Source organism: Alligator sinensis, unplaced genomic scaffold (genome assembly GCF_000455745.1).
Source record: "Alligator sinensis unplaced genomic scaffold, ASM45574v1 scaffold61_1, whole genome shotgun sequence".
Taxonomy (NCBI): Eukaryota; Metazoa; Chordata; order Crocodylia; family Alligatoridae; genus Alligator; species Alligator sinensis.
In genome coordinates, this window is record NW_005841986.1 from 1,806,007 (window position 1) to 1,819,240 (window position 13,234).

Sequence of the window (13,234 nt, forward strand, 5' to 3'; positions counted from 1 at the left end):
GATCAGGGGCGGCATCCAGGCAGCGGGACACTGAGACTGCCTGGAGGTGACGGGGGTGGGGGTTCGGGTGGAGATGCCAAGCCTGGGAAGGGAGACTGGACTTGAAGTCATTGTGGAAAGGGGGGGAAAGTCCCAACCTTTCCCCTGCCGACAACAAAGGAAACCAACTAGCAAAGCCTGCGGTGCACCCCCTCCAGCAGCTGGCCCACACAGGGGAAGACCACCTCTGGTGCCCATATTCGCGGGGCCAGGGCGGCCGGGAGACACTGCGCGGGGGCAAGAGGGGCCGTGACCAGGCTGCCTAGTGCAGCGCAGAAGCCCCAGCCCAGGGCAGGGGGTGCCACAGGCCTCCCCTCCTCCCTCCAGCCCGTGCTGGGGCCAGACTCGCTCCATGTGAATCAGAGCCGCTACAGCCACTGCACTGTGGCCCCAGTGGGACGGCTGGAGGGGAGGAGGGTGTGGGTTGGGAGTGAGGGGCACCAGCATGGCCTGGGGGGGGAAGGGACTATGGGTCAGCAGTAGGGGCACCAGCAAGGCCAGGGGCTGTGAGTCACGAGTGAGGGGCACTGGAAGGACCGGGGGGCCGTGTGTCGGGACTGGCCATCGATGTTTACAAATGGGTCCTGGTACAAACAGGCTGAGGACCGCTGCTTGAGAAGGGTCCAACCCTGCTGATGTCTCACGGAAATGTTAATGTAGGGATTTCTGTTTTTCAGTTTGCTTTCTTAAAAGCCTCAGAAATTGTGCAGGAAAATACACATTAAAGGAGTACTGAGTGCAAACTCAAGCACTCAGATGACATGTTGTCAGCACACTATTAATTATTATTATTATTAGAATTTGATTTAAATTTTCCTAGTTTTTGAAATGCTGGCAAATATTGAAGACAAATCTCGGAAGCCTTTCCTGAGCACATTTCACAGTTTCTCTCCTGACCTAACTATGATTCATTTTGCATTTGAGGACAGGTTGACTCTGTCGTAGACACGACCAGAAAGTCTCAGGACGGAGGGCTTAGTAGCAACGTGGCTTGACAGACTGGAATAGAGACTGGAGGATGGGCAGGAGCAAAAGAGAGGAAAGCCTGTTCTGCATTTTAGATTCTGATCTCACAACTTGCAGACCGTGTCCAAAAAACAACACCAGCATTTTCCAAGGTAGGTGCTAAGCTCTGAACATGCCCTAACCTTTGTCTACGGCGTGATGAAAGAGGAGATTTGATTTGGTTCCATCTAATTCAATGTAGGAAACCCCCTCTCCCCAATCCGGACAGCACTAACTTACATCAATGGGACTTAATGCACATGCCTAATTGCTCCCCTGATATAGAGGCTGCTTTCCCAGATAGGGCCCCAAGTACACAACATTTGCCCCCCAAGACTGGAAGCAGCGGTCTGCATTTTTTCAGGGAGGGTTAAATAAGGAGAGTGCAGTGGCTTTATGAGCAAGGACACAGAGGTCATTTCTTCACAAGGGGCAGTATGTATTGGATACACGCTCACAAGAGAGATGTATTTTGGCCACCAAAGTTTAGAAGCTTTATTCAATAAATCGCCCCTGGCATAACAACCCCATGAAGTTGCTCTTTATTTCAGATTGGCAAAAGCCTCTCAAAATCAAGAAGGGAATTGGTTCAGATGAGCCCAGAGGAACTCAATTCACACGAAAGCGATTCCAAGAGGGAAATCTTCCAGAGATATCAATTCCAGTGGGTAACAACTGTTTACAGGCAGAGCTCGCCTGGTCTGTCCGGTTACTCTCTCCAAAGTAACCAGCAAAACCTTCAGAGGGCTACAGCTTGTGCTCAGAGATGAGAAAAGGCACTGAAAATATTCCCTTCTCCTTTCATTGCTTCTTAAATGCTTCTTATTGTCGTGCCAAAAACTGGCCTAATTATCACAGCAGTTTCCCCGAGCTGTTATGAAAGAGGGAAACCTCACAGGATCCGTGGGCGGTCTGCTTGGTCGTGGGCAGTGTGGGAGTCCGGTGTTGGTGAGTGCAGGAGGTTTTCGAGGCCAGTACAGTACATTTCACAGACCTCCCTGCACGGTATCATCTCCGTGCGAATGCTTGGAGGGGCTTTGCCTGGATTTCATTGTTTCTTTGGGCGGGGGGAAAAGATCTCAGGCCTGCACTTCCAATGTGCAAAGCCTCCCACCGTGGACGATATTGCTTGCAAGCCCAAATGATAAAAGGAGTTGCAGCGCTCTTATCGCACACGTGTCAGGGCCTTTCTGAACAGCTCCTTTCCGGGACAGGTGAAATGGTGGGGGGACGGGCTCAGCTGGCAAAGACCACAGTGAACTCTCCGCCTCAACCAACTATGCAATGAGACCTACCAACTTCATTGGCACTGCTGCTGCGAACAACAGACAATGGCCTTGGGGATTATTTTAACATCTCTATTCAGATTCCCTCCAGGTCAGATTCACCCACGCTCAACATCTCCCAAATCACTCAAAGTGTTTCTGTGTCTACATGCCTCTTCCCCAAAAGCAAATTCCACCCGTGTGTGGCTTTCCACCACTTGAATCCCATTCAAAGTATTTGGATGGCCAAAGTGGGACTGATGTGCTGCTTACCCGTTGTGCAGACCCTTTGCACAGGCGAGAAGCTGCTTCTTGAACTATTTGAATTAATATGAGTGCTGAGAAAGGGGGAAATGAGAAATCAGTTAACACTTCCAAACTCTTTGGACTTGAATTTGTTTCTCCCAAGTCTATGGAAAGCATGCACATAGCACTCATTTAATACTAGTTAATATTGTTTTATCTACAAAGTCTTTCCACCTCCCTATAACGTCTGGACCCTGCCCAGTCCTTAGGCTCCTGATTCATAGCATCCGAGCAGTGCTAGTCATCTTCACACTGGGGAATTCCTAAATTGTGGTACTGCTACCATTCAGGTTTGCATGGGTCACAGAGAAGGGATCCAAAACCCTCATGCCCTGGGATCTCTAGTGAAGGTAAGTAAACGCCAATATCGACAAAAAGAAACCAACCAACCAACTGCACAAAGAAAAAAAATCCCACACATGAAACAACCAAGCAGAGCTGAACTTCTGAGACCACTGAAGTCAATGAAAAATCTCTTTTTGACTAGATCCTAATATGCTCTCCTTTCCCAAAACCCCGCCCAAAAATGATCTTGAGGTTTGAAGTGTTTGATTTCCCTTATCATTTCCAAACCCCTCTGCACCTCCCTGCTCTGCCTACATAGGATGGTCAAACCCCGAATGAATGGAAACAGCAAGTACCAGAAATGTTCAGTCTTTTCACAGTCTTTGTGAAGTACCAGAAATGTTCAAACAAAAGACTAGACATTAGGAGGAACTTCTTCACAGTTAGTGGCCAAAGTCTGGAACGGGCTCCCAAGGGAGGTGGTGCTCTCCCCTACCCTGGGGGTCTTCAAGAGGAGGTTAGATAGGCATCTAGCTGGGGTCATCTAGACCCAGCCCTCTTCCCCGCCTATGCAGGGAGTCGGACTTGATGATCTGCTCAGGTCCCTTCCGACCCTAACATCTATGAATCTATGAAAAGCCTCATTTTCACGAGGTTTGCAGACTTCTGACATTCATAGTTGGTAGGGTCGGAAGGGACCTGAGCAGATCATCAAGTCCGACCCCCTGCCCTGGGCAAGAATGAATGCTGGGGTCAAACGACCCCGGCTAGGTGATTATCTACCCTCCTTTTGAAGACCCCCAGGGCAGGAGCGAGCACCACTTCCCTTGGAAGCTGGTTCCAGATCCTAGCCTCCCCGACTGTGAAGCAGCGCCTCCTGATATCTAGCCTGAACCTGCTCTCCATCAACTTAAGGCCGTTATTCCTAGTTACTCCTGGTAGTGCTCAGGGGAACAGGGTCTCTCCCTTTTCCTGCTGGTCCCCCTCTGCCAGTTTATAGACGGCCACCAGATCCCCTCTCAGCCTTCCCTTCTCTTCTCTATTCAGGTGCTGGCCGCCATCCATAAAGCCCTGTATGGTCTGGCACAAAGTACTGCCAGAGATCTCTATTGTTTTGTGGGATTTAAGAACCACAGGATCATGGCTGCATCAGCTCCAAGACAGACCCTCCACTGTGTCACTTCTGCCCATGACTAGGGCACAAGACTCTTATGGGAGAGATGGAGGAGATCTGCCTGCAACTGGATGTGCTCTTGACGGCACTTCATGAGCTCCGCATGTTTGAGGGGACCATTCAGTGGCCAGTGGAGATCCTGAGACCTTTAGCTGAATGTGCAGTACTGATGCAGAGGGCACCACACGCCAGCAAAGCAGATTAAATAAAGAGCCTTCCCTAGGAGATGCCAGCAAACTTCTACAGGCCTTTCTAAACTGAGCCACAGCTTTAAACTTGCCCCTTACTTACTTGAACCTGTTTTTGCATAAATGAGAAGTCTGTTGGAAATGAAGGAAGCTCATTGTGCTCCGCGAAAAGCCAGCGAAGGTTTGAACGGGCTCCTCCAAGAAAGTAAATACATAATGAGAGGGGTGGCTAGCGACGGTCACAGCACTTCAGTGTTAATGATCCTTGCAACAACTGTCGCTGTGATATACTCCTCAGACATGACCGGTGATGTAACCCTAACCCAGTACCGGGTTGTCTGCTCCTTAGACAATGGTAGCCCAGATAACCAGCTTCCAGTTCGCGGAGGTCAGGGGTCATGTCAGCACCCCCCGGAGTAAATTACCACTTTCTAGATGGCGCGTCTGTTCGGTGAACCCGTGACATTATTTCTGACTGCACGCATCCCCTGCGGTTCCTGTCTGAATGAAGAATGCTGGGGATACAGTACAAGCGCGCAGTTTTAAAGACAGCCACTTGGCCGTTATTAGTCGGACACTGCGTTAATTGTTGCATCAAAAGCCTGATCTCATGAGATAAGACTTTTATCACATGTTTTATCCAGTTTCCTCGGGCAGATGTTTTAGATGTCAAGGATTTCAATGAAACAGAACTGCTGCTCTTCCTACCCAGCAACTGCTGCGGTTTCCAGCAGTCTGCACCCACTTTGGATGAGCAAATGTCTGACAGGAAGAGTTCTTGTGAATACATTTTTCCCCTCCACCTCCCCATCTTGCTTTCTAAAGAAAAACCCATAGGAAATAAAAGAGGAAGTCTGGGGTTTAAATTATGCACTTCACTTGACATGGCAAATCACTCTATAAAAGCTGGAGCCAGGCTTGTTTAGAAATAACTTTTCATTTAGTGTCAGAGTATTAATTGTCAACAAATCATATGGCCATAGATGGAAAAGGCAGATTAGGTTGCTAAGTCCATCCCTACTTACGGTGAAATGCCAGGGCCTCACCTAGTATTAGGAACACTGTTCCAAGAAGTACTAACTAGCTTCATGAGCCTATTCTAAGGGAACAGGAGGATGGGTAAGGATGACATTGCTTTACTGGCTCCTCTCCTCTACGTTCGAAACTGCTCCTTGTACAGACAAAGAGCGCAACAGAGAGAACCCCAGTAGGTAGCAATAAAATCTACATTACTTTGAAATGCTTTAGCAGGTAAAACCCTGCTCACAGCTTGTACCATTTGCTAGATGCTTCTGTGCCTGTGAAGGGTACCTATTTCAGTCTGCACATGCAAAGCTGCACATTTTAGCTCAAGGGTCCTTAAAGGCTCTCACTTCAACTCTTCTGGGCTCCCTGAGTTGCAGAAGCTCTGTCTGGAACGGCCTATCTCCAGCTCCAGGTGGGACGCTGTAGTTCGGAGCTAGTTTTGCTTGCAGCCTGGAGGTCAAAGCTCAGCCCCCACTTTCAATGCCAGTACTTACCCTGCAATACTCATCAATGGGCTTCAGTCTTTTCACAGCCACGTCTCGAACATGACTCCTCCGGAACAGGATTTTACCTGAGAAAACACATAAAAAGAAAGGGTTTAGGAACTTGCAATACACTTAATTACAACAGAACAGAGCAGCGATGCTCTGGCACAAAGCCTGGTGTCAGGGGGGAAAAAAAAGCATTTCAGTCCTACCAACTTGCCTCTCTGACCTTGGCTCTGCTCTTTACCTGTGCATGTCTGATTTTCCCCACCAAGAAAACGAGGGCAGCAATATCTACCTCACAGGAGCGATGGGAGTCTTAATGTTTGCAAAGGATTTGAGAAATGTTCCACAGGAACGTCTCATAGGAAAGTGCAAATTGTTTTTCCTAATTACTCTCATAGACTCCGGCCTCAGTGTTACCAATGATGCTTCTGCTACAGTCTCCTCAGTCCCATTTCCAGGAACCAAACTCCACTATCTGTAGGTAGGGATGGGATTTTCACTTTTCAAGAGGGCACTGGTACTGCAGCCTACAACTCCTATCATTTCCCCTCCTGGGCTAGATTGTGGACTTCCCAGACCACAAGCAAATTGTGACCCACGCATTCCCCTCCCTGTAAGTGCAGCACCCACGTGCTGCCCGCTCCCTGCTCGCAGCAGCTCTTCACCCCTCCACACGTGCGCTGGCGATGCAAGTAGCCAGAGCAAAAGACCCCAAGGCAGCACACGACTGAGTCCTTAAAGACCCACGGGAGGCAACCAGTGAACACTGAATGAACTGGCAAGATTTAGCTACGTCTTCCGGAACAGTGATTCCCAACCAGGGTGCTACAGCGCCCTGGGGTGCCTTGAGATCCTTTCAAGGGTATCACAGGGTGCCACACAACATTAGCACTGTTAGCAAACCTGGGTCACAAGATAAACCCAGAGATACCAGATAGGAAGCTATATTGTTAAAACACTGCCCTGCTGGGGCCTTTCTGAGTTTTGTTGCAACAGAAGAATTGCTCTGTTATTTTTCTGTAGTCAAAAAGGGAGTGAAAACCAAGAGCCGGCATCTTCTGAGGAGTGCCTTGAGTCTAAAAAGGTTGTGAACCACTCTTCTAGAAGCTCAACCATGGCCTATACATTATATTGTGTAGGTTTTTTAATACCTCTTCAAGTGAAAAAAAAAAACCCTCTGAACCTTGATGGTTTCAGAGGAAGAAACTTGTGTGAGCAAGTTCAGTCTAAATAAATGGCTGGATTTTGTGTTAAACTGATTAAAACAAACTTTATCAGGATAATCTAGAAACTGAGTTTCCCACAGAAAAGGATGTCATAGAGCTGGTATTTTTTGGCTTGAAAAGATAATCTCTTTATATCCTTTTTTGGTGGTTTTCTTCCCCTTCTTCTCTCATGTTGTATTTTTTTTCTAACATATTGAGACAAGAATAAATTACATGTTCTCTGTGTGGTGGAAGATGACGCTGTCTGCCAGCTTTATTTAATACATGAAACTTCGACGTAAGGCACAGACCAGCCTTTTGACCAGCCTCTGCCGCAAACTTACTCCCACTGCGCAATGGGAAAATGAAGAACAAAAGTCCGCAGATCATGAGACATGGGAAATGGCGAGGAAGGGGAATCTGATCCAAGGCCTGAATTAGGAGCATCGATCTTGCCCGGCGGCGTACAGCATCTGAGAACTCAAACAGCCAGAACAGCTGAGAGGAGAGGAACCGAAATATTCTCAGGATCCTCCTACTTTTGATCCACTTCTTCCCAGACTGCTCGTCTCAAAGGCCTTACAGCCTGGGTACTTTGGTTGCTGCCAAGCAAACAGGGATCTCACCCCCTGCACACCCACCCCCCAAATCTAAACGCATGTGGTTTTCATTCATCTTTGTTTCGTGGGAGCAAAAACTGCTGTTTTGTAAATTTTGTACTGCCACGCCTGAGTTACAACATTACCAGGATTGTGCTAAGTCACAACAGCGATGCAACGCGCTATTGCACTGAGGCTCCAAATGGAGTTGGAGGGTCTTCGTGGACCCGTAAGATAAATTTGTCACTGGTAAACAAGGTAGCAAAAAACCTGCTTTACTGGGCTGAGTCCCCTGGCTTGCTTTCCCTGCTGTGCGAAAATGGCCAATCAAAGCCTCGCTTGGCTTTGGTTTTCCCTTCTGTAAAATGGGATGAACAATACGCATTTGTCAGATTTCTCTCAATCTTTCTAAAGACCCATCAAGGTAAAATGCCACATGATTACACCCTCTTTTTATTTGGGGGGTAAGAGAGAATAAAGCAGCCCCTTTGTCAGTGTTAGAAAAGCACTGATGTGGGCAAGCTTTTCATTTCTTTCAGAGTTTTATACATGTGATTGAAAGAGTACGCGGAGCTTTGGAAATGATCTCGCTTGCTGGCTTTCCTGTTTTCAGTCCAAGCCACAAACTGAAAGCCAAACTAGTGACCATATAAAAACATAAAGGAACCAAAGACTTAAACACATTAAAGATCTCTTGTAAATGTAATTCAGCTTCATGAAAAAAGACAGTTTACAGGGAGGCCCAGTCTTCAAAGGAACATAATAAATGAAAGACTCAACGCACAAGAAACCAAATAAATATATTAAGGAAGGCTATATTAAACACAGAGGGCAAGAAAGACCCCAGGATATGATGAGTCTTAATTCATTCCTTAAATGGTGATGGAAAATGTTGAGTTGATTGTGGTGCTCACATGAAACAAATCCCAGTAGGTGCTAGCGTATTTTTTTTGCTGAGGTTCCCTGTGCAGAGCACGCCAACTGGCAAACACCAGCATCGGGAGTTAGCAAGGTTTGATCTGGGTTTTAAGCCTAGGTCTGCAGATACCCAGGGTATTAGGGCCTTAAGACTGGGTCACAGGCACTCTGAACGGGTAGCAGTAGTCCCATGGACACCTGCCACGTGCCCTTCGGTGCAGCAGTCATGCCAGGGGTGGGACAATCCCATTGCACAGGGGAGGAGGCTGGAGACCCAGAAAACTTGTCCAACTACTGAGACTTGGGGGTGAGAGGCATGAAGGAGACTGGGAACGTGGCATCCTAATACCAAAGGCCCTCAGGACCTGCGGGGAAGAGAAGCCCCATTTCTGAGGCTACAGAAGGGTGTGGAAAAGGCAGCTTTCCAGGTGCCCTGGTGATTCTGCTTATATACGGTATCCCTAGGAATTGTGCAAGGACACAGGTAACGCGGCTTTCCTCCTTCCGCCCATATCTTCCCCCCCAACATCTTGGGTCTCCTCCTCTGGGAACAAGAGGATGATATAACGGAGCTGAAACGCCACCTTCCTCTCCGCTCCCCCACCGTGGACCCTAGGAGTGCGTTACCAAACCAACAGGGACGCTAGCACTGAGCTTGGATTTTCTAACAGCAAGTTTCAGCTAGAATGCTACTGCAGACAGCCCCACACCACATCGGCAAGTGCGCAGGAGACAGAGAAGCAAGCAGTGGGGCCAGAAAAAGTGTGCGAGAAAGCCATGGGAGGCCAGCGAGTCCCTAGGCAGGTTAGGAACCTAAAGAAAGGCTTGGCATATACGTGGGTATGTATGGTATACTCTTCCTTGCTGAGTGACAAACAAAACTTGACCACCGCTCTACCAGTTCTCTTCGGGAATCATGCCCCACGCTTGTTAATCATTCCACAGCCTGGCACGGTGCTGAATGAGAAGCCCCTCTCCACCTTGGACGGCAGGTTACAAGCTGGCCGCACTGCACCCTGCAAGGATTCGAGGCACGAGCCTTGGCCGGGGCCATGAAAGAGCTAAGAAATGCGTTAAAAATGACTACAAAACTGGGGCAATGGGGAAATGGTGAAGGCAGGGAATGCATGTGGCTTTTGCTAGCCCCTTCTAAGCTAAGAGGGTGAAGTTGCCCAGCATCCAGCCTCTGGTGATGGTGCAGGGTACAAGAGCCGTGCAGTGCCACACTTGATTTTACCGTTTTGTTTGAAAAATGGGACCTCTCTGGGAAAGGGATACGCTACTAGAAGGCCGCCTGAGCCTGAAAGCTTGCAAAGGAAAATCATTTTTTTGCTATTTTCTAGTTGATCTAATAAAAGGTATCACCTCTGAACCAAGAGTTTTAGAGCTGTGTATTCCTCTTTGTCTTAGACCAACACGGCTATAAAACAGATCCCTAAAGCATGGAAGATACTGGATTTTAGCCGGTTTTGGAATGATAAACTTCACTGCTGAACAAGAAAGAACGATTTCTACACCTCCCTGCCTTCCTGGCACCTGACACCACCAGGGAAGAGACACTGCCTTATCTGCACATCAAAGAGCGACTCACACAAAGGGACTCTCACGGACCCAGAGGAACAGACATCCACCTTCAGCTTCCTCTGTGCAAAGCGAAGTTTATTTTCTACCTAAGGGGACTTTGACCACCTTTAATTTCCCCTGAGCCTGAAGAAGGGCGCGTGTGCCTGAAAGCTTGCAGAGAAGATATTTTTTTTGCTATTTCCTAGTTGGTCAGATAAAAGTCATCACCTCTGAACCAAGGGTTTTGTATTCCTCTACATTCCTAATAGAAGCCTGACACCCTGAATCATGCCGGGTTTGTGCTGCAGACCATCCTCATTTTCCTTTCCTGCACCTGGGCCAACATAAACCACGTTTACACCAGTGGAACTTATACTCCGGTTGTACACTGATGAGCTGGGGCACACAAGTAGGCAACCATTTGGGGAGAGCTGCTCACAAGAGGCAGTGCCTCGCCATTAGGTGGTAGAGGGCAGGGAATTGCTTTGCCTAGAGCAGAGATGCTCAGCTCCTGGCCTGTGGGACAAATCCATCCCCTGGTGCCATGTCATCCATCCCACAGACCCGATCCCAGCACACCGGGCCAGGCAGGGGTGGCATGGGGTGCTGGACCCCAATCCTGGCGTGGGGTTTGGGGATGGAGGTGTCATGGGGCTTGACAGAGTTGGTGTGGGGCGCTGAGGCCCCGATCCTGGTGTGCAGGGCCGGGTGGAGGTGGTGTAGCACCCCAAAGCTTGATCCCAGGCCTTGGGGCTAGATGGAGGCAGTGGGGCACCCTGGGGCCCAATCCTGGCTTGTACAGCTGCACGGAGGTGGTAAGGGACCCCGATCCCAGCACGTACAGCTGGGCAAAGGCAGCACAGGGTCCCAGGGCCCAATCTTGGCACACAAAGACTAGTCAAAGCCATGCAGGGCCCAATCCTGACATGTGGGGTCCAATCTGGCCCTAGGACTGGTGCCGCACAACTCATCTGGCCCATGGGGGCAAAAGGTTGAGTACTGGTCTACAGTAGAAATGGCTACCCTGAAAAAGTGGCTGATACACAACCCACACACCAGCACGGGGGTTTAGGGCTTCTCTTTGCTCCTTGTAAAGGGTTGTTACACCAGCACAGACACATCGTGCGTCCAAACCGGCTTTAATGCTATGACCACACATTTGTTTTCCCAGGAATCCCAGCTTCATTCGCGGCCCAGGATGTGAATGAATGTATACAGGAATGAAAATGATGCTATGCAGGCATTGCCTAACCTGAACACTTGACTTTTCCACCTTAATAACATGCTTCCAATACGCTGTTTTCCTATGTAACGCTGTGCTTTGGGCATCATGGACTTTTACATGTGCTTTGTAAATCAAGAGCAGATAAGCCAGGAGCGAGCATGCCAGGACCCTGGACCCTATAAATGCCCACATGTGCTCTGATAAGCAACACGACCGCAACACTAAAGAAAAGGCAATGCATTGTCTCACCAGTCCCAGTTGCACACTGAACACCTCGTGGTAGTCGGGATGAGGGACGTGTCCCCTTCCAACACAATGGTGGGGGAGTGAAATGCTTCTGCCAGCTCCAGCACCAGAAAGCACATGGAGACTGGCATGGAAGGGAGAAACCCACAGCTCAGCAAACTCAGAGGGGCAGGGCTGAGACAGGAGAGACTCCTAAAGGAAGCACTTCTCCCCCCTCAAAACCACTCTCAAGGTATGCCAAGCAACTGGTCCAGAGTAAGGACCTGTTTAAAAAGGAGATTTTCCTTTCACAGCCCGGGCCATCACAAAGAATCCCAGCCTAGTGCCAGGCCTCACCCCAGCACTGCAACAGAAAATAGTGCAAACGGTGCTTCACTTGCCTCCATGAAAAGCTGTTTATTTTTCCCTTTTCCCAATCACTTCTTCATGCCTGAGAGAGAGAACAGAAGTCTGTCTGGGGCTGCTAAGCCATACTACTGTAGCTGCCTTTCCTGATATCTGTGTCAGTTTTAAGGCGTCCTCTAAACAAGATCTCCAACTACAGCTCTCACTGCAACTCTTCACCTTCCTCCAACACGGTAAGATAGTCAGCTCGGAGGATGTCTTTCTGGGTCCCAAATTCCTAGAGTACAGCGTAGCCCTTGGTTGAGGCACTATGGTACTGGGAACTCCCGACATAACCTACCACATACAACACGTGGGAAGCCAAATTGTTATTTAGCTCTTAGCTCAACTGTTTTCTTCTACCCTATTATTTTAAAATAGTTTTGACCACAACGTTTGATAAAGGATCTAAGGACACTGATTGCTCCATGCCAGGATCTTCTTCATGGCAGCACCAAAGAGTACGGAGGAGACGGGTCCGCTCTGCTACAGCAAGAACACGGGGGAGATTAGTGCTCGCCCTGTATCATGTGTCGTCTTTTCACCCGGGCAGAGCCATCAAACTTCAAAGCACTGTGTATGAAACCTAACATGTAATAAATATGCATCCTATGCAGCTAGGATATTTATGGGTATGTTAAAAATAATGGGATACTTCATGTGATTTATGTCTAAAAAAGACGGGTGCCACGACCCGCTTTAGAATCCACAGCTGCTGCGGTCGAGTCTATCAGCTGCCTCCAAACCCCTCCAAATACCTCTGGCTTTTGTTTCTACGCACACATGCCCATTACTTCTCTATTGCTCCGGTCTTTCTTTTCCTTCACTGCCGAGCTGAGAGCTATAATGCCTCTGTAGGTTGCCAAGTGACGCGTTGGATTTAAAGTCCCTGTCCATTCAATACCGTAGGTCAGATTCTCGTCTCGGTTACACCGGTTTCCATAGGATTGCGAGAGCGTAACCAAGACAAGTATTTGGCCCTCGCTTTGTTATAGCATCTCTTTCCTGGCTCTGCAGCCTCCCCCACAGTAACCGACACCCTCTTTGGGGAGAGAGCATTTGTATGAAGGATTTTGCTCTGTGTGCGCGTCTATAGATCTGTTTTCATGATTTTTACACATGGAAGAAACACAGATGTGCAGCTGGGCTTGAGACACACACTTCCCTTCCACCCCCTCGGGCCTTTTAAACCATGTTTCCCCTAAATCCCCGCAGGAAAATACATGAGTATCTGACATACAATAACCTTCATAAATGACCATTAGGCAGGGAGAGCATTTGAAGGCACGGTGCTATCCATGAGCTGAGTCAAGGG

General features: G+C 48.6%; 1 protein-coding gene across 1 annotated transcript in view; it reads right to left on the bottom strand.

Annotated features, from left to right (window-relative positions):
* Positions 1–13,234, bottom strand: part of SH3PXD2A (SH3 and PX domains 2A) — a 304,812-nt gene that overhangs the window by 175,992 nt on the left and 115,586 nt on the right. Inside the window, 1 exon segment of the mRNA XM_025201204.1 lies at positions 5,783–5,859. Within this exon segment, the coding sequence (XP_025056989.1) occupies positions 5,783–5,859 (77 nt within the window).